Below are 22,125 nucleotides of genomic sequence, written 5' to 3'. Positions count from 1 at the left end.
TTCGATTAATCAAATTTAATTCATTCCATAGCACCCATTTTAATGTGGGCTTTTTATTAGAGTATATCTTCGATAAAATGATCGGGCGGGCTTACAAAGAATTTGCGGGCTCATACACTCAACCCGCACTTGGAATATATTTTTTCAACCATAGGAAATCGCATTCGCTACTTCTTTAGATGCATTCTGGATAAACCCAAATGAGCAATACAATATTCTGTAAACTACGTTGATCGAGTCATTATATATATTTTTTTAACCATAGGAAACTACGTTTAAAAATAATATAATATATAGAAATAAATAATAATGTATTGGTAACATTTATTCAATGTAGAAATTGATTAAATCATAAATGGCAGACAACGAAATTTTCGACTACTCAAGCATAAGAAATGTGACTTTGTTTCTATTAATTAACCTGCCAATTGTTTAGTTTTTCTTTAAAAAAAGGAAATTATAAGCTAATTGACCTAAATCTTGGTATTTTCTGCTGAGATGTCAATAAATAACGCTAGAACAAAAGCTCCACAGTCATCAAATCACGGTTCTCTTCCAATTATACCGATAATTCTACATATATTTCAGATTATGTGTACATAATTATGATATTTAGGTTATATTTGGATTGATGGATTTGAATCAAATAACAAATGTAATTTTTTTTTGTGAAAATCTATTTGACAATAGATTTCAAATCTCAGATATTTTTTTAGTTATTGTGTTTGATTTCAAATTGGTCCTAAAATATAGTTATTTTGAATCCTCCTGTTAAATACTTCTTCAAATCCACAGTTTTAAACCATGTGATATAAAAATATATATGGCAAAAACTTGTGTGAGACGGTCTCACGGGTCGTATTTTGTGAGATAGATCTCTTATTTGGATCATTCATTAAAGATTCGTGAGACCGTCTTACAAGATATATACTCAATATATATTATATTCTAAAATTTATTCAATATATATTATATTCTAAAATTTATTCCTTATTCTATTTTTGTTTCAAACCCCACCTAAAGTTGTACTTGAAAAAAATAACTCTCCCAATTGTGCGTAAAAATAATTTTCATTACATATTAGTTCCAATCACGACAAAAAGTGATTAGGAATTAGGGAAGGCAATGAGACGGGGCGGAGGCGGGTTTTCCATACCCATCCTCGTCCCCGAATTCCATCTACATCTTCATACCCGTCCTGATCCCCGTTTTTTTCGAGTTCGGGGAATCTCCAAACCCGAAACTTCGGGGATCAACTTTTCATCCTCGTTTCAAAAATATTAATATAGTAAGGCGACGACGAATTCGGAAATTTTTTCGAACTAAAACTTATTATTATCTATTATTATTAATGATAATAGTAATATCAATATTAATATTGATATTATTATTAAAATTTTAAATAATAATAATATTATTATATTACTAATACTAATAATAATATTATTTTATTATTGATATTATTTTCGGGAGAGTTTTGGGACGAGGAAAGTAATCTCATACACGTCTCGAATTACATCAGGGATTTAAACAAATCCCCAAACCCGAAAAAATCGGAGATCCTCATCCCCGTGTCGGATCTTCTCCTCAAGGCTTCAAATCCATAGAGAAAATTGTCATCTCTATTAGTAATCAACACCATATCCAAACCATTCGTGGTTCCCCATTCCGATGGACCAAAGCCATCATATAAATAGTCAATTCAAATTTCTAGCACTGTGGTTAAACCTATTTTTATATCAGATGATTTATGATTTTTTTTGTTAAATTTGATATTTGAACTTAATTTAACTTCAAAAACTAACTCAAACAAAAAAAAAAATAGTTCAAATTTATACATACAATTTTCATTCCAACTGATACGTGACATTTTAACCCCTGGACTTGACTCAAGTGATACCAATGTTTTGAGTGAAAAGCCCGATGATAAATGGTGAATCAATGGTCACATCGTGCCCTTCACGTTCCACCAATAATGTGGAAAAATATGCCATGTGGGAAGGGGCCCACTTTTATATAAGATAATGTCATTTTACACTTAATCGCAACATTTAATTGCTCCTAGCTAGTTTTAATGATGTAATAGAGAAAATTTACTCATATAAAACTATTAAATGTTAAAAAGAAATTTACTGCCCTACCCCTTGACCTGTTTACCATACGTATTCACAAAATTTTATTTTAGAACTTAAATTTTTTTAGAGTAACAGCATGATCGACAACATTTAAATAACTTATAAAATACAGTTTATAAATTATTTTAAATAAATTTACTCAAACAACTTTCGCCCTAAATGTAATAGTCAAGCCTGGGGAACGGTACAGTTTAAGATTTCGTATGATTATTGACTATTTGGTTAAGTTTAAGTATAGTTTTGATGTTAAGAGTTGCGATTTATGGTTTATAGTATTGTTGATATTAAATGATGTGTAGTTGTATTGTAGCGTTGTTGCGATTTAATTCATGGTAATTTGTATGTTGAGCCAATTGGTATGAAGCCAATTGGGATGGTTAGATAAGTTATAAAGTTGCAACTTTCTTGTTGAGAGTGTTTCCGAATTAAGAGGAGACGCTGCGTTGCGATTCGATTTTTAGATGCAAAAGTTGTTGTTGGCTACAGAGGTGACTGCACCCGCGGTCAGATGGCCACCGCACACGCGGTGTTTGGGCAGAGACCAGACCGCACCCACGGTCAGTTTTGTAGCGTACCTGTGGTCGACGTTTTCAGATTTTCGGTTGTTGTCCAGTAGGCAGAGCGCACCCGTAGTAAGAACGCAGCGCACCCGCTGTCGTCACTTTGGATTTTCGGAAGTGTTGCAGAATGCCTAGCGCACCCGCGGTGTATTTTGGAGCGCACCCGCGGTGCGTGAATAGTAAAAACGTGTTTTCGGTTTTAAGTGATATAATGCAAGAGTTGGCTTCTTTTTCCCTCATTTCTTTCCCATTCTCTCGCTTCTTCTCTCTAAGGGAGGTTAGGGTTCCATTTTCTTTCCTTTCTTTCCTTTGATTCTAGCTTCTAGTTGGAGTATTGAAGTGAGAGCAAGGTTATTGTTGGTTCAAGGAGCTAAGGTAAACTTGTGGTATAGTTTATTCTTGGTTTTTGGTGTTGGGAGAAATCATGGGTTTGTTGATGGTGTTGGTTTTATGTATTTATTGGTATGGTTGTTGATTATTGGATTATTAATGGTGCAATATATGGTTTATTGTTGTAGGAAGTGTACCAAGAGATTAGAATCAAGCTTCTTGTTGGTTGTAAGTGGAATTCATTTCCTTGTGCTCACATGATAATATATGTATTGTGTTTCAATGGTTTTAACATATTATTCCCTTCCATTTGATTCATGCTATGTATTAATACACTTTGTTGTATATTAGAGGCATTTTATGTCTCAATTATGTCAAAGTGAATACAAAAGAAAAGAGTATGCAAAGTGTTTGATTTAATGTCCGAAAGTGAGTTCAAATGATTTATTGGATTAATAGATACATAGTCACAGATTGCATGTAATTAGTTGATCAACGACCATAGGCTTATATCCCAACAGAGTATCGATTCATATCGATGGGATATAGGTACAGAAACAGATATACTATCTAGATATCAATCCATCAGAGAAAATAGAAATACCATCGTTATTGTTATTCATGCTATGATATTTATGTTTCAAATTTGATGATATTCAATGTTTTCAAAGTCATGTTTTTCAGAGTATGCTATGTATCCATTGTTATGTAAGAGTTCCACTTGCTGAGTTTTATACTCATTTCAGTTATTTCATGTGATGCAGTTAAGAGCGACGAGCCAGGACGTTGATTGGAGCCGGGGTCATATGCATACAAGAGATGGAAGGAAGAAGTTATTTTGCTAGTATTTTGGACATGATCAAAAACGATATTTTGTATTTTAATGCTACATTTGATTGATCATTTTATACTTTTGAATATATATGGAAATGCATTTTAAATCCTTCTTTCTTTTAAAAAAATTTTAAATTCCATTACTATTTTGTTAAATCTGGTCAATAGATGTTACACTAAATATTTTTGAGAACTAAGCGACATTGTCACATTGACCACAAAAGTAGCCAAAAGCATCCCGTGTAAAACCCGCGTTGAGGTAAGAATATTCTTTACACTGACCTTTTCGAATTCCTCCTCGATATTTTTAAAATGACCAAACTTATATTAATTTTTGAATTTAACGTATATTTGTGTGTGTTTTCACATACAAATAATTTCTGCGGGAAATTTTAAATTAATTTCATTTAATAATAAACGATCTATAAATCACAATAACTTAGTTATATTTATATTTACTTTCTGTCATACCAAAACAATTTATGTAATCTCTGATTCACACAAAAATATTTTTTTAACTCTCTGACCCAGTTGTTTTATCAAGATGAAATTCGATACAAATTATTTGGTACCGATATTTGGTATTTTTTAGTGCTTGAACTTGTATAAATATTGATGTTAATTACTAATCTTTTTCTTAGATGAAAATCAATGTAACATATTGAAAATATAATACTAATATATGAAATTCGAATATAAAATATTTCATATATGACATCAAAATACGATTTTGAGTCTCAAACATGTATAACAAATATTATTACTAACGACGCGTGTTTTTTTTCGAATTAAAATAGTTGTTTCAATTTTATACTCAAAATTTTATCTTTTACACAAGATCTATAACAATATTAAATATCATATACTATTTTTAGATTTTAAAAATTTGTATCAAATTCATCCAATAAAACACAAATATAACAATGATATTCAGATTCAAATGCAAATATATCTTATTCTAATGTATTTTAAATTAGGTCCATACTAAATTATTTAATCTTAATTAATGAGTGAGACTAGATATTTCCACCTGTGAAAAGTCCTGTCTCATTTATCACTCCCCAAGTTCTAACGCAGGCCTGCCAGACCCCCCACTTGTTATATTACCAATTTACCCTTACGGATATATTTTTTTTTTTAATAATCAACCTTTTGACGGATGTTTCAAATTAATGGGTTATTGTTCCATTTTATTTCTCTCTGTATGTATTCATCGGTAATTTACAAATTTAACGTTAATCCTTATAATGTTGTTTGTAAACAAATTTTAAAATTGACGTGGCTGGTATTTTTATATGCTAAATAAATGAAGAAGGTGAAATAAACAAAATCTTCATTGCATGGAAATATTTAGAAATCTAATTCATGATAATTAATTATTGTCTCGGAAATAAATTAAAAGTTATGAAATGGGATTTTTAATAGTTTCTGAGAATTTTGATAAAATTATAATTATGTATTAAATGCGTTTCACGAGAGAGCCCGAAAAAAAATATTTTTAGTGTAAGTAATTTATGTGTTTGATAAAGATAATTAAATTTACAAAATTTCGGCCATGTTTTAAATTGATGTAAAATAGATTTCATTATATTATAAATTTTTGTAAGAAAATAATAGATTTCAAGTTAGAAATTGAGAGAACTTTGGGTAAAAGTGTCTTTCTGCAAGAACCAAAGTCTGGGTGGCGTATCGGTAATAAATTCAAAAGTCAAGCCCAAACAAAGGCAACTCCGCCTTATAAATACCCTGTCTCACATCTTCTGTAAAATATATATATCTTTCTTTGCTAATCGATAATGGCGTCTCGGTACGAGGTCGAAGTAACCATCACCTCCGCCAAGGATCTGAAGAATGTCAACTGGCGACACGGAAAGCTCAAGCCGTACGCCGTCGTGTGGATCGATTCCAAGAACAAGTGCTCCTCCCGCGTGGACGACGAAGGAGACACCTCTCCCTACTGGGATCAGAAGCTCACCATCCCCTTCGACTCATCCATAGAGGACTCCACCCTCTACATTGACATCGTCCACGCCGACGCCGATGAGGGCACCAAGCCTCTCATCGGCTCCGCCAAGCTGCCCCTCCGCGACGTCGTCGATGATGTCGGTTTTGGTTACCCGGCAGATCGGAAGCTCGAGCTGAAGCGCCCATCCGGCCGGCCACATGGTAAGCTCGAGGTCAAAGTCAGCGTACGCGAACCCCGCTACCGTCCGGCACCGGATCCTTACCACGCGCCGCCGTACGGCGTGCCTCCGCCCGGGTCGAGGGACTACGTACCCCCACCACCATATGGAAATCCATACGGTGCGCCACCCCCACCCGCTTATGGTCAACAGACAGGATACCCGGGCTACGGTCAGCCGAGCTATGGACAGCCCACGGGTTACGGGCAGCCAGCGGTTTATGGGCAGTCCTATTACGGGCAGCCGGCAGGTTACGGGCAGGGTAGTTATTACGGGCAGCCACCGCCTGTGGAGGGGAAGAAAGAGAGCAAGTTTGGGGGCATGGGAACAGGCTTGGCTGTGGGCGCGGTGGCCGGGGCCCTGGGTGGACGTCGCGCTGGCGGAGGGCTTCGATTCGTTGGAGGACCATATTGCTGATGACGCGGCAGATCGCGTGGAGGATGATTTGGGTGACGATGGGGATGATTACTAATCGGAATCCGAATCAGAATCGGAATCGGAATCGGAATCTCATTTGAATTTGATGCTGGAAATTTCAGCCCCTCACCCCCGCTTTTCATTTGAATTTCAAAGTAATCCTCGTGTTTTCAAAAGAATTTCAATATTACCCTTCTTTTAAATCCATTCGTATTAATATAATATACTTTTGTTTTCAACAACAATATTTATTTACATCAGTGTCCGCAGCAGAACTCTCAAGATATATAAAAACAATTAAAATGCATAATAATTCATGTTGAATTAATTTATGAAGACGGGACGACATAAAAATTTACCTCCAACATCCATCTTCATTCCTGTCTGCACAAAATATACCATTAAAGCCCAAAGTTTCCCACCAAGAAAAGTCTCGTAAAACCAATTTCTTGCAAGACCCAAATTAACAAGAAAAGCAACTAAGAAAGATGAGCAGATCATCGTACCGTACCTATAGTTTCACAGAATATCGTGATATGGAAATACCCATATGCTCAAGTCCATCCCACTGAAAATACGGAGTACGAGCCAGTTGATAAATGAATTTAACATGATGAAAGATTGCATTTTTGATACCGCAGAATGTGATTCTCAGACGCAACAATGAGACAAGATATATAGGAAATTCATGAAATGAAAGTCCAACTTGTACAAGCCATTTCATTTGTCCTTTCGGTGGATGTTTCAACTCATCACGTAAATTATTTGGACGTATCATATCATGATATGGTGAGTTTTTTCAATCCTACGTTCCTCACGTTTTTCTTCATAAAACTACAGGTATAGTAGAGATCGGTTTGTAGTTAGTGGTCTCATCCAATGTCAGATTAGCTGATTCCCCGAGTTCGAATCTTTCTAAGTGTGTTGTAATTAAAAAAAAAAAAAAACTACAGGTCTAGTACACAAATAGACCATTAAAATCGAAATATAATTCAGGCATCCTATTACGATATGGTGAGATTTTTTAATCTAGACTCTGCCAATTAAATATTATTTTATTCAATTCAATACCAACATACCCAAACACGTAAGACAAAAACTTTTGTGAGACGGTCTCACGAGTCGTATTTTGTGAGACAGATATCTTATTTGAGTCATCAATGAAAACATATTACTTTTTATGTTAAGAGTATTACTTTTTATTGTGAATATCGGTAGGGTTGACTCATCTCACAGATAAAGATTCGTGAGACCGTCTCACAAGAGACCTACTCAACACATAATTAATAAGTCCAAAATATTATTAATTAATTATTTATTTATAAATATCACCTGATTCCATGTTGGTAACCCAACACGTTACAAGATTATGTTAGGGGATAATATATGACTTAACTTGAAAATGTATCTAATTAAAGAGATCTAGAATGTACTCAAGAAAGGTGAATCAACATGTACAATGTGTGGTTTAATTGGTATGATTCACGTTTAGAAGTGAAAACTTTGATTTTAATATAATTTATAAAAACAAATTACACGTGTTTTGTATAATTTATTTGGAAATTATGACAAGTTTTTCATCTAATTTTAAATAATGTAAGAGAACTTTATGCAATTTATTATTTACCTGTCCAAGGAGTGAAGTCAATAACTTTGTAGTTGGCAATTGGGTTTAGATGTGTAAAGAACTCTGAGTAAGGTTGTGCAACGATCGGTTTGGTCTGATTTTACTCTAAAACGGTTCGGTTTTTCGGTTTTGAATATCTTTAGTCCAAAACCAAACCGTTTTATTACGGTTCGATTTTTTTGTAATACGGTTCGCTTTATACGGCCGGTTATATACGGTTAACTAAAAGAAAACGTCGACTGGCGAGTGGTGAGAAAGAAGAGAAAACGATCGGATTGAAAATTGAAGGCTAATAATACTAAGTTCCTAAATCTTAATAGTTCAGTTACACATATAAAAAGTCTTATACTTAACAATAATATGGCTCATTATACATAAAAATCCTATAATTAACAATAATATGGTCGGTTCGGTTATTCGGTTTTTTGGGGGATTAAAACCGAAAATCGGACCGAAAAACCGAATTTCATAAATTTTAAAACCACAACCGATCGAAAAATCGATAAAACCGAACCATTTAAGCCGAATTATTCGGTTCGATCGGTTTTTTTTCGGTTTTTCGGGTTTTATGCACACCTCTAACTCTGAGACTGTGAGAGGTTTTCAAAGATTGGGAGAATTTTTATTGTATAATGATGTGATTCGAGTAAATCGGGTGAGCTGGATCGGGCAATATACCGGATCCTAATATGATGATGATAAAGGAAAAATGAGCTGTATGATGTCCTGGACGCAAGAACAAACGCGTGAATGAGTATCGGAAGGGTGTCCGGTGTGACTACTCCGATACTTAAGGTAGCATGTTGAAGATGAAGAAAACCAGTGTATAAAAATAAATGCTACTCACATATATATATATGTGTGTGTGTGTGTGTGTTAATATATGTCAAGATATGTGAATCCAATAAATGCAAGTAAACCTGCTATTTATAGAAGGAAGATGATGAGTTTCTTTGTTTTCTTCATTGTCTATTTATCACTTTTAGCCACAACCTACCTGCTGTCACGCCACCTTGACTTTCTCATTATGTCAAATCAATAAGATAATGTCAGATATCGTCTGCTCATGCACTCGAGTGCGTTATTTTTACTGAAATATCCCGGGTAGAGAGTCATCATCTGAGAATTTCTCGAGAGCTCGAGCCTCTTATTGCCCGACAAATGATGCCCAGGGTACTCTCCTACCCGGCTACTCATAAGCCCCTCCTATAGGTTTACCCTTGATCCGGATCATCCATTTATTGTCCCGTGTCGTCCATAACCCGATCCTTCTCAGAGTATAACAATATAAATTTCAAATTCACTATTTTTAATTTAGTTAAATATAACAGTAATTGATATATATTTGAAATACATAAAAAAAAAATGACATTTCAATTGTATTGTTCAATCAGTCATTTATTCAAATCAAAATCTCTCGTCGAAATCCAACCTTTAAGGTCAACATTAATGACTTGACTGGATTATTTCATTAACCAAATTTGTAGCTTTTATTTTCTAAAAATGACAATGACACAATCACTTACAATTAAATTTTTCGATTTAAAATATATAGCAGAGAATAAAATATGCAAATATTTTGAGAGAATAAATCTAAATAGTTGCTAACAAACATAAATTTATTTAAAAAAAATTTAAAAATTATCCCTCTCGTCTCATTAGCCCTTCTTCTTTTCCAATACTGAGGTCTGAGTACAACCTCACTGGACATTAAGTCCTCTTTTGAAACTCAGAATTTAGTCATTAAGTTTTTCAATAAATAAAACGAAATAAAATAATAATATATTGATCGAATTAAATTTAGATATTAAATTAATGTCACCTATTTTATAAATTCTTGAAATATATATATATATATATATATATATATATATATATATATAATGTATTTCAGAAAATGGGTGACATTTAATTAAATATCAAAATTTAATTCGATCGATTATTATTATTATTATTATTATTATTAGATTTCATTATTATTATTATATGGATGCTTTGTTTGAAAATCTGAACATTGCTTACCTGTCTGCTTTGAAATGTTGGGAGATTTCAATAATTGAAAATAGAGCTCTTGTTTATGTCCTCACAATATTGCGAGGCATATATTTGGAGACAGATAGATATGGAAACGTTTCATATGAATAAATCATCAATTTAATTTAACATCAAAATAATACATATGGTCTTGAATATTTTTGTCTTCTTCTAAATTTATTGACTTAAAATTTATATAGATATTTAAATTTCTTATTTCTAATCAGAAAAATAATTCTGATTTCAATTTTGGTACGTAGACAATTTTGGTCTTGTTTTACTTTGTGGATTAAGTTTATTTTATACGAGGACAACGTTTTGAAATCATTATTATACACACAGAGCATGGATTTATATACGATCTAAAATACAAATTAATAAACGAAGATATACATATTATATCTACTTCTAAAATGTATAATAATACATAAAAATACAATATTCATCCTGACATAATTCGGGCAAGAAGGATCGATCGCATGTTCTAGGACGGACGTGTCATTGAAAACGTTGTCCTCGTATGCTGACGAATCAATTTCTATCCAGTTAAAAAGGTTGATTGAGCTCATGAGTAATAAATGGTGGCAACCAACTAAACTTTTTTTTTACTTGTATAAGTTACGTTTCATTTTATGTTCCTAGCCTGTGGGATTGAAGTAATATCACTGAGGAAATGTGCTCTCTTTTCACTTGCAGGTAATTTAGCGATATCTTTTTAACATTTTCTTGAATCTGTGAGTGGTTTCTTTGGGGTTGATAAGATTGAGGTGTGTTGGAAATTTTGTCAGAAAACCAATCTGATTGGACTTTGTGTTCGTTTTATTTCTGATATTGTAGTTAAGTTTTGCTTCAAAATCTTATCTCATCAATGGGCATGTGTTTTACTTTCGTCTGAAATTCTTGCACATTTTGAACACACGGCATATGAGTACGTCTCAGAGTAAGGAAAATATTGTTGGGGGATTGGGATTTTGATTATCAGGCTTAGATTTAGCTTTCTTGAGGATCTTACATTGAATTATTTCGTGGTATAGCTTCGCTTTAGTATGAAACGTGGAGTAGAGGTGAATCTTGGATGTAAAGAATCTGAAATCTGAGGTATATATGTAAAAAAAAGCTTGGGATTTTTTATTGCAAAGGGTTAAAACATGGCTATGGCTCCAACTGTAAAAGTAGTTCTTGGCACAATCGCCTTCGCTATATTCTGGGTCTTGGCCGTTTTTCCGGCCGTCCCATTCATGCCCATCGGAAGGACTGCAGGTTCTCTCCTTGGAGCTATGCTTATGGTAATTTTCCAAGTCATAACTCCAGACCAAGCATTTGCAGCTATTGATTTGCCCATCCTTGGTCTTCTTTTCGGGACGATGGTGGTCAGTGCTTATCTGGAAAGAGCCGATATATTCAAATATTTGGGTAAGTTACTATCTTGGAGAAGCAAGGGAGCCAAGGACTTGCTTTGCCGAATTTGCTTGATCTCCGCGGTTTCAAGTGCTCTATTCACGAACGATACTTCTTGTGTTGTTTTGACGGAATTCGTGTTGAAAATAGCGAGGCAACAGAATCTCCCTCCTCATCCTTTTCTGTTAGCCCTGGCCTCAAGTGCAAATATTGGGTCATCAGCAACTCCGATAGGCAATCCTCAAAACTTGGTTATAGCGGTTCAAAGCAAGATTAGTTTTGGAACGTTCTTATTCGGAGTTCTCCCCGCGATGCTCTTAGGGGTTGCGATCAACGCTTTGATCCTTTTGGGTATGTACTGGAATTTGCTATCGGATAAAAAAGATGAAGAAGATCCTTCCGTGGAAGTTGTTGGAGACGACTACGTGAGTTCCCATCGTTTTTCACCTGCTACAATGTCACATATCGAGTCGCTGAATTCCCAAGATTTGAGCAATACTTTAGACTCGATGGGTATCCACAGCCATGCGAACGTCAATGGCCATGAGTCGACACTCAGAAATCTTGGGAGTTTGCCCGAGAATGGTATCATTCACAGCTCTCCTAATATCAATATTCATATAGATAACACCGACAAACTTAGAACCCAAGGGTCTTTAGCTGAGAATGAGACTGATAAGGTCCTAAACACGGGAGTTGAATCACTCATAAATTCAGATGCTTCTAAAGAAACTACATATTCCGGGCCTATACTATCAAAAAGGGGTCCCTCATCTTCCGGGGTTGAGTTCGAAAATTTTGGGTCGTTCATGGATGAAAAACTTGGATTTTCCAAGAAATGGCAAAGAGTCTTCTGGAAATCATGTGTTTATCTTGTTACTTTAGGAATGCTCGTGTCTTTGCTATTGGGGCTAAACATGTCGTGGACTGCAATTACTGCTGCACTCGCTCTTATTGTCCTCGATTTCAAAGATGCCCGGCCTTGTTTAGAGAAGGTGATATTCATTTTTTTATAAAACTATTCGCAAACTTTTTGATGCCACTGACGTTTAGAGATCTTAATTGACATCCAGGTATCGTATTTGCTACTGATATTTTTCTGTGGAATGTTTATTACCGTCGATGGGTTCAATAAGACAGGCATTCCGAGTACTTTGTGGGAGTTCTTGGAGCCATATTCGAAAATAGATAGCATACAGGGAACTGCTATCTTAGCAGTTGTTATTGTTGTGCTCTCAAATGTGGCTTCTAATGTTCCGACAGGTATACCAAGTTGAACTCAAATGTTGTTTCTCAGATTTTTAACTCTACTTACATCTAAATTTTGTATTGCTATATAAACCTTGCTTGGCTGATGTTATAAAGATCAAAGTCCAAGTCAGCCCTATTCAACATTGTAAAAAAAATCGAACTTTTCAAGTCGAACTCCTCGATTCAGTTCTATTGTACCTCTATACTAAAGCATTTGTACGTGAAGCCTGTTCAGTAACTTGTGTAAAATTAATATTGATATATCTAACGTTGCACACTCTGGTTGTTCCTAGTGCTGCTACTCGGAGCTCGTGTGGCAGCGTCGGCAGCGGCGATATCACCTGCAAGCGAGAAGAAAGCGTGGCTGATCTTAGCCTGGGTGAGTACTGTGGCCGGGAATATGTCGCTCTTGGGTTCGGCTGCAAACATGATCGTCTGCGAGCAGGCACGTCGTGCTCAACACTGTGGCTACAATTTAACATTCTGGAAACACCTCAAGTTCGGATTTCCTTCAACGATTGTGGTCACCGCGATAGGTTTGATCCTCGTCAGAGGGTGACACTCTTTTTCCAGTCCTAAGGTTGAGTATATTTTATGCAAAATGCCATCAAAAACTTGACATGGTTAGAGTGTACGCAAGTGTTAGTTCTTGGGAGAGTTTTTATGATTTCTTTTGTCGTAACAAGATATACTTTCCCTTGATACGTGTTATATTAATACATATTGGTTTTTATTATTTTTTTATTATTATTACTATTATTAACGATACCAGTCCGATATAGTTTGAAAAATGATTTGATCAAAAATGCATTTTGAATTATTATCTCTTAAAAATAATTTTGCAAAATGACTTTCAAACATAGAAAATAGACAGACAAAACAAATGTTAAAAATTGAAAATCTTAAATTTCAAGGTTCAAAATATAAACATAGAAAATAGACAAACAAGATAAATTTCAGGAGAAGGTGCTACTGGTTTTTTCTAAAAACGAAGAAGATGGATTAACATATTCATTCCGATTTAGTTTCTTCTCATAATGAGCATAGGCCTTGTCGTTGAAAGTTTTCAAATTGTAGACAATCAAGTGAAGAAAATAATAAATGGCATAAAGTGCATTAATGAAAAAGATAATGCATTACTTTATTTGTTTTGAAGACTCATCTAAAAATGAATGGCAATTGAACCAACTTTCCGACTTCATTACTTGCTATTGAATTCTTTTATCATTCAATATTTTTATGAACATTAATAACTACAAGATCATGACCAACAATTTATGGAGTTTATATGATTGGTTTCACAACACATTTTTCTAAATGGAGGATGTTGTGAATATCAATCAATACATATAACTCGTGTGGATGAATAAGCATCATAACGATCAATATTCTGAATTTGATCGCTCCCACTAATCAAATCATTTTCAAGAAATTAATATCAGAATAATAGCAATATGCTGCAAAATTAATGAATACATGCTAATGTTATGAAGCAATAAACCATATATATCATGTTTTACCCATGTAAATCATGATCTACGTATGAATCACTAGCATAAAAATTGTCTGTGGACTGAATTTTTAATTCACTTAGATTCATACAACATAATGATATAATTATTGAATTATATTCAATTCTTAATCCACGTGGATATATTAAGAAAATAATTCAATATTGTATCCTAATTAATTATATTTAACATAACGAAATTTCTTGTGGGATAAATTTCAATGTTCAAAATATAATTAATTACAATTTATATCCTTTATAACCAAATGTGATCCTCATAATTATGTATAATTTTATTTCAATCAAAGATGATGTGGCTACTCTTCGATTAATTAAAATCATACGACTCATTAGGATATTAATTTTTTTATGCATAAAAATTTATTCCTCATAATTATTCATCTCAAAGTATTATCAAAATGATAGATAAATTTATGTAATTTATGTCTGGTATAACTAAATGTGACTAAAAATTAATGTATAATTTTAATTTAATTAAAGATGCTATAAATATTCTTTGATAAATTAAAATTATACGAATCACTAAGACATTAAATCACAAATTTTTAAATATTTATTCTCTTAATAAATGTCTTTCATATGATCCTCAGCCCACTTAATATATAATTTTGCATAATTAAGGGTGTTGTGGACAAACCTTAATTATTTAAAATTAGACGGTTCACTAGACATAAATTTTGCTTTTATAAATATCCTTTATGTGATCCTTAACCGACTTAATGTATAATTTCTCATAATTAAGGGTGTTGTGGCTACACCTTAATTATTTAAAATTATACGGATCACTGGACAATTTTATTTATTTATTTATTTTTATACTTAATAAATGTCCTTAATGTGATCTAAATCTGACTTAATGTATAATTCTCAGTAATTAAAGGTATTGTGCTTAAATCTTAATTATTTAAAATTATACGGATCACTAGAAAAAAAATTTGTCTTTCTCACAGGAAAAATAGGTAGTGCTAAGGCCTTTTAAATACCTAACTCCTGGTCAGAGCAACATTCCTCAGGGAGACCAGTGACAAGTCAAGACAGTTTAAACCGATCTATGAAGAATTCCCTCATATCATGTTTTCTTACGCCACCTTATAATTATTATTCAACTTAATTATTCACATTTATGTGAATCTTAATATGCTAAACTTTTTCATTAAATAACTTTATATTCAAATTTTTACTTAATATGAACAAATACGTTCTCCATCAGTTTTCTCTTCAATCAGAATAGTGATAAATGAGAATCATATTTACGTGAAAATGTGGGCTCCTCATCAATTTTTCTATTTTATCAGAGTAGTGATAAAGTGAGGATTATTTGTTCATTTGTAGGGATGACATGGTTTGACATCCCCACCCCAATCCTCTCATTCCATCTCCTACCCCCATACCCGCACTCAATCCTCTCTTTTTTCGGGCTCGAGGAATACCCAATCCGAAACTTCGGGGATCAACTTCCCATCCCCACCACATCTCTATTTCAAAAATATTAATATGACAAGACGATGACGAATTCAGTGATTTTTTAAAACAAAAGCTTATTATTATCTATTATTATTAGAGATAATATTAATATTAATATCAATATCAATATTAATAATAATAATAAGATTATTAATATTTTAAAAAATAATAATTTTATTATGTTATTAATATTAATAATACTATTATATTATTATTAATATTATTTTCGGGGCGGGTTCGGAGATTTCGAGGATGTGAATAGTAATCTCATACTCGTCCCGAATTAAAAATCTCGAACTAGAACCCAAACTCGAAAAAATCGGGGATCCCCCTCCCCGTTTCGGGTTTTCCCCACGGGCCCCAAACCCATGGAGAAAGTTGTCATCCATATTTATTTGTGAACATCTGAAATATTTTATTTTATTATATTCACAACTTACTTGGTATGTTAATTTCAAATTATAAACAACTTAATATAATTTAATATGAACGTGGTGTGAATATTGATTTACCAAGTATTAAAAAATTTCAAAAAATAAATACAAACATAATATTGAATTTGCGTGTCCAAAAATAAATATCTATAATACTTGATATAACACGCAAAATTAATTTGTATTGAAAATTTCATAACGTGAACCTTGAGAAGTTATTTCCCAACTTAAAATTATTTTTTTATTATTAAAATAATAATAATCATAATAAATAATTTAAAAATTAAATAATTGATCAAATAATTGAAAACAAAGTCTTCAATATTGTTGATCACCTTCGAAAGCATATATATATATATATATATATATATATATATATATATATATATATATATATATATATATATATATATATATATATATATATATATATTATTATATATATATATATATATATATATATATATATGCATTATTTGTTTATTATTATTATTTTAATAATAATAATAATAATAATAATAAAAAAAAAATAATTAATGTTATTATTATTATTATTAAAATAATAATAATAAACAAATAATGCATTATCTTTTTCATTAATGCACTGCAGGCCATGCATTTTTTATTTCTCGCTTGATTGTCTACAATTTGAAAACTTTCAACGACAAGGGTCGTGCTCATTATCAGAAGAAATTAAATCGGAATGAATATATTACTTCATTTTCTTCGTTTTTAGAAAAAAAAACCAGTAGCACCTTCTCCGAAAATATTTTGCTCCCAAAAATTCTTATTTTATTTTTCAAGATTCAAAGAAGAAATCCAAACTTCGATCAAGAACACAATTCTAAGGTAAATTTCTTAATATTATCATGTCCGATTTTTAAATCTTAAGTTTCTTACGTAAAAATTAAAATTCTTTTCCCAAATTTTCATGATATGAAAACAAATATTTTCAAGGCAGAGGATATCATAGCTCTGATACTAAATGTTAGAATCTTTTCTAAAAAATCACTGTTTCTGCACGTATATAAACATGATAAACAAATATGTGGAAGCTAAATCGAATGTTACCTCCAGCCATTGAATCATCTTTAAGTATTCTGATTTTCCTCCGATTGAAGCCTTCTAATACTCCAATCTCTCTATAGATGGTGTGTTATTTTGCACGAGACTGTATGTTTAGAGACCTCAAACGCTTGTATATATAGGCGTCTCATACCATCAATGAGTTAATACGGGAGCCGAGAGTCAAAAGAAGAATCGTGTACGCATCTCAATTTTCTGAAGTTGAGACGGTGTACGCAAGTTTTGTCAAAAGATGTAAACAATGGTCATCGTCAATTCCTACACATTTATCCTTCTTTCTGATATGTGTTATTTTTTTCTTACAATATAAAGAAGATTGTGTCAATAATTTAATTTTAATCATTGAAGGGGGAAATAAAAACTAAAGTTTTCCTTATTTTTAGAACAACGAACAGAAAATGTATGTGGAAATCTGAGTGTGACCCAATTATCATGGTTAAAAATTTTAAAAATATATATGACTGGCTAAAAATTTTGAATATTTATTTTGCTATTGTGATTTCTACCAACATAAAATGCCACTGATTTCTGTCCAAACAAAAGGTTCATCTTCATAGGGTATATCATTGTAGCAAGGAAAATAGAAGATTGTGTTCAATTACAGAGACGTTCCTGGTCTATTTAGATGAAAAAACATCAATTTTAACAGCTCATTAGGAGCAATCTACATGATACACATCATTATATTTATAATCCAACCATGTATGATATTTGGGTACATTTTTTGATATAGAATCAGATAAAAGTCTCAGCTTTCAATTTCAAACTTGATTGGAGAATCATAACTATCATTTGATCAAATCCATGCTGAAATCTCAGAGTTTCTTTGCCATATCCGTCTCCAGCTTTCGCACTTGCTTTGGCCATGTTCCTGTCCGCAAAATTGGCACCTGTTGTCCCCTTTAGTTGCAGATGCAAGGCTAGATAACAAGTGGTTGAAGCACCCTTTAAACCATGAAGAGTTAGAATTGAACTTTCAATGCATCAAAACATAGCTAGTGGTTGGCCATGTACTTGATTCGACACGTTAATGTGAGTATGATAACTCATTGAATTATAAGAGAGGTGTGAGTAGGGGTGGGTATTTCGGTATTTCGGTATTTTTTCCCACCCCTAGGTGTGAGTGGTTCTATAAGACTGCAGTTAATAATTTCAACAATTTTGGCTTAATCATTGTGATAAAATGATTACAAATATGAATTAGTTACTAGCGAATATATATTGTCTATAGCCTCATTTATGAAGGCTCGTGGACTTGGGGGTGAAACTGACTTGGGACTAATGTGTTGCAATTTACAACTAGAAAAGAAGGTTTCCTGCTGAACATTTTTAAACACCGATTTATCGAGTATGCTGAGAAAACCGGTATCATGAAAAATGGTTGCACAGTAAGTTGGATAATGGATGAGCGTTCACAGATTCCAGAGACACTTTATTTTAGTAAATATTCATCCAAAAACATGTCGTTGCACTTTTTTGCCTAAAATGAAACGAAGGAAATGTAAAGGGATTCAAGGTCCAAAGGTACAGCCATATATCTGGTCTGCATGTCAAGCCGAGCAATGTGGCCTACCTTCAGATAAGCTGAGGTTTCCAAACACCCAAGTGATGGGAAAGATTAGTCGTGACTGCTCCAGGATCAAGTGAATTTACCGTTATTTCAACACCGTCTTCCTGTTCAAGATATATAAAAGATCAGAAATTCAAGAATTTTCAGATATTTTGATTCAAATCCAGAAAAATAGGTAGATTGCGCAAAATAGCCTTAAATGTGTGCTAAATCAAGTCCAAAATCCGGGGAACTCTTCAAATATTGTTTTAAATGTTTTAAAGCAACAAATCATAAGTCCCACCCTCGATTTTCTTCGAACTTGCTAAAGGAAAAGGAACCACCTTAAGGCGTCTGGCCAATTCATTAGCATGCAGTAGATTAAAGAGTTTAGATTGGCGATAAGCAAGCCACCTGTTGTCTCTGCAGACAGAGAATTGATGTTAAATATTTAAACACATCGATTTCAATAGCAGATAGAATCTGCTAAAATGAAAAAAGGAAGGTGCACCCTTCTTGATTATTAAGACTATCAAAGCAAATTCGCTCTCTATACAAAAAGTGGTGAGCCTCTGATGAAACATTCACTATCCTTCCCTGAGTTCCCTCCATTTTTAGTCTCCCAAACTGTCAGTTTAATCGTGTCTAATAACAAATTCGTCAAAAGAAAGTGACCTGAAAAAAGATTATTCGAAATGCATGAAGCTTAAGTTCAGAATTAAAAAAATTCCTAGCATACGAGCACACAAATAAATTTGAAGAAGAGGTATAGATACCAAGGTGGTTGGTGGCAAACTGCAACTCTATATTGTCTTCCGATAGCTTGAACGGTGTTGCCATAATTCCTGCATTGTTACTGATAGTGGAACATACCAATCCATACTTAGAACATGCTAGATGCAAATTGTACACTTGACAGAAAAAATGGACATGGCAGATGTTGGGGAACAACTTCCCCTGTTATCATATGTATTGACTATGTGGAACAACATTCTAAATGCGGCGCTGGATTGTTAAACAGTTTAAAAAGATTTTAATTACAATGATACCACCACATACAAATCCTCCTCCACATTAATTGGTCATATCGAAACTTGTCTTGAACACAAATGAGAGATTGAACTATCTTAGGTAATAAAGAACTCCTAAATGCATAAGTACACTCCCTCCTGGTATAACTTTTGATTTTAAAAAAAAATTCAAATCTAACAAATGATTTTTCTAAAAGCATACATTCCTACACTCAACATTCAACAAATGAAATGAAACATAAGAGTTCAGCCATAAGTGTGTTATGTGATCTACCTACATTAAAAGATTCAGTGGCCGCCCTGATGAAGTAAACTCAGATGCAAATTTTCTAACAGATGCCATTGAGCTGAGATCTAACTCCATTGCATCAACTTTCGCAGCAGGAATTTCGTTAACTATTGCTTCTGTCACTTGTTTTCCAGTAGAAACATTCCTAACACCCATTACGACATGCACGCCACGCAATGCAAGAAGCTCGAGCAGTTTCTAAACCTATACCACTCGACGCCCCTGCAATTAAAGTATGAGGATATGAGCAAGACTTGGAGGCACTTTGAGATTACAGAAACACATGCTTTTCCACGGATTAGAAATCCCAAGTTAAGAATTTAAAGATAACTTCAGCATTCAGTCATTCCTAATGCTTTTCCATCCAAGTTTTTTTTTGGTACAATCATTACAAATATCAAGGATGGAGTAGGCCATTAAATAAATAAATAAAAAAACCAGTAGGAAAACCAACATTTTCTTCTTCCAAATCAGTTACAATCAAAACCACGATTTCTTCTTCGCGTGATTAACCTGTAACAATGGCAGTGAGCCCGGAACCATCAATTCCATTGGTAACTTCTTCAGCAGTAGACGAAGAAGAAAACCCAGATGTCCAGTTCCTTTCAATCAGCCACATTTGCTGAGATAGATCACTCCCGTTCACAATCTTCCTCGAATCTAAAACGGAGTATTCAGACAAACAGTCGGCGAAATCTTCGAAGAAATGACGTTCTATCGGATTATGTTTTGAAAAAGTGGCTTGCGTGTGCGGATCATAGGGAAAGGGAGACGTGTACGCAATTCGTGGTATTCCATTCAGCCATGTTTCTATGGCTCATTCACCATTCACGAGCACGCCACTGCAACCAAGTTTCTTGCAATCCATGATAATGTAGTTTATCGTAAAATTAAATTCAATGTGGCATGTTTGTGTAATGTTTTATATTAATTATGACGAATTCAGTTCATCTAATAATTTAGATTTTTGAAATTTATTCTCTTTCGTATAACTAATGTATAATAAATAGAATAGGTATCATGTGAGATGATCTCATAAATCTTTATATGTGAGATGAGTCAATCTTATCTATATTTACAATAAAAATTAATACTCTTAGCATAAAAAGTAATGTTTTTTCATGGATGATCCAAATAAGAGATTTGTCCCACAAAATACGACCCGTGAAACCGTCTCACACAAGTTTTTTTGCCAAATAAATAAAGTGTGGATTAAAAATTTCGTCTATCATTTTGTTTAATTATTGATAATAAAATTACAATAGAAATTCATGTATTTTAAATACATTCAACCAAAGGCAGTCTTAATGATATATCCAAGTGATCTCTATCAAAGTTTTGAATATTTTAAATTATTCCCTTCAACATCTTATTTTAACTTGTTTTATTATATTTTTTCCAGACGAAAATTGTTAATAAGTAAATTTTGCTGACATTTTGTTTGATTTTATTTTGACACTTTTTTTCATGCTACAAACTATTAATTAATAACAATTATTAAGTTATTATAAAATGAGTTGGAATTCCATATATGCGAGCTTAATTTCAAGGTTAATGGAACTACTCGGAAATGGAAAAATCTCAAACTAGGAAGTAAATTCACAACCTCGACCAAATTGACGAAAATATTATATAATTTTTGTTTTGATAATCAAGCTTACTCAAATTTATTCATACAAAAGTCCACAATATATTATTTTAAGTGATTGGATGTGAATAAAACAATAGTAATATAACTAAATAATTTATTCATATCAAATGCTTATATATCGGTTATTTTATACGAAATATTTTACATGGAACCTGTTATGTTTGATGCAAACAGCCAGGTGCATGCGTGTATTTGAATTGGGATGGATGATTTAATTTTGGAAAAAAAAAAAATCGAGATGGATTTCAAAACACCGGAAGCATACTTCAACAAAGCTTAAAAAAAAGTATCTCTTGATTTTCCCATTAAAAGTAGGAAAAA

General features: G+C 33.0%; 2 protein-coding genes and 1 pseudogene across 3 annotated transcripts; 2 read left to right on the top strand and 1 right to left on the bottom strand.

Moving 5' to 3' along the window:
• The first annotated feature begins 5,548 nt into the window (after positions 1-5,548).
• Positions 5,549-6,673, top strand: LOC140807109 (uncharacterized). The gene is given in 2 exon segments (XM_073163807.1): positions 5,549-6,411; positions 6,413-6,673. Coding segments are annotated over 2 exon segments (858 nt in total). The 5' UTR covers positions 5,549-5,655; the 3' UTR covers positions 6,515-6,673.
• A 3,923-nt stretch (positions 6,674-10,596) lies between these two features.
• On the top strand, positions 10,597-13,535 carry LOC140807273 (silicon efflux transporter LSI2-like). Of its 2 annotated transcripts, XM_073164060.1 has the most exons (4): positions 10,597-10,816; positions 11,155-12,513; positions 12,592-12,781; positions 13,063-13,535. In XM_073164060.1, the coding sequence occupies exons 2-4, from the start codon at positions 11,269-11,271 to the stop codon at positions 13,326-13,328; spliced, it is 1,701 nt and encodes a 566-aa protein (XP_073020161.1). In that variant the 5' UTR covers positions 10,597-10,816; positions 11,155-11,268; the 3' UTR covers positions 13,329-13,535. The 2 variants fall into 2 exon arrangements, with proteins under 2 accessions (XP_073020161.1, XP_073020162.1); XM_073164061.1 differs by lacking the exon at positions 10,597-10,816 and having other exon boundaries at positions 10,901-12,513.
• A 4,285-nt stretch (positions 13,536-17,820) lies between these two features.
• LOC140807918 (short-chain dehydrogenase TIC 32, chloroplastic-like) lies at positions 17,821-20,982 on the bottom strand (annotated as a pseudogene).
• Positions 20,983-22,125: the final 1,143 nt, after the last annotated feature.

The sequence above is a fragment of the Primulina eburnea genome, chromosome 12 (assembly GCF_022965805.1).
Source record: "Primulina eburnea isolate SZY01 chromosome 12, ASM2296580v1, whole genome shotgun sequence".
NCBI classification, from domain to species: domain Eukaryota; kingdom Viridiplantae; phylum Streptophyta; class Magnoliopsida; order Lamiales; family Gesneriaceae; genus Primulina; species Primulina eburnea.
Note: the sequence above shows the minus strand (reverse complement) of the source record. Positions and strands in the feature narration are given on the sequence as shown.

Excerpts from the sequence above, each read along its gene's own strand:
- LOC140807273 (XM_073164060.1), top strand. The coding sequence starts at position 11,269 with ATGGCTATGGCTCCAACTGTAAAAGTAGTTCTTGGCACAATCGCCTTC. Across the intron at positions 12,514-12,591 it reads CCCGGCCTTGTTTAGAGAAG|GTATCGTATTTGCTACTGAT; the intron begins GTGATATTCATT and ends ATTGACATCCAG. Across the intron at positions 12,782-13,062 it reads GGCTTCTAATGTTCCGACAG|TGCTGCTACTCGGAGCTCGT; the intron begins GTATACCAAGTT and ends GGTTGTTCCTAG.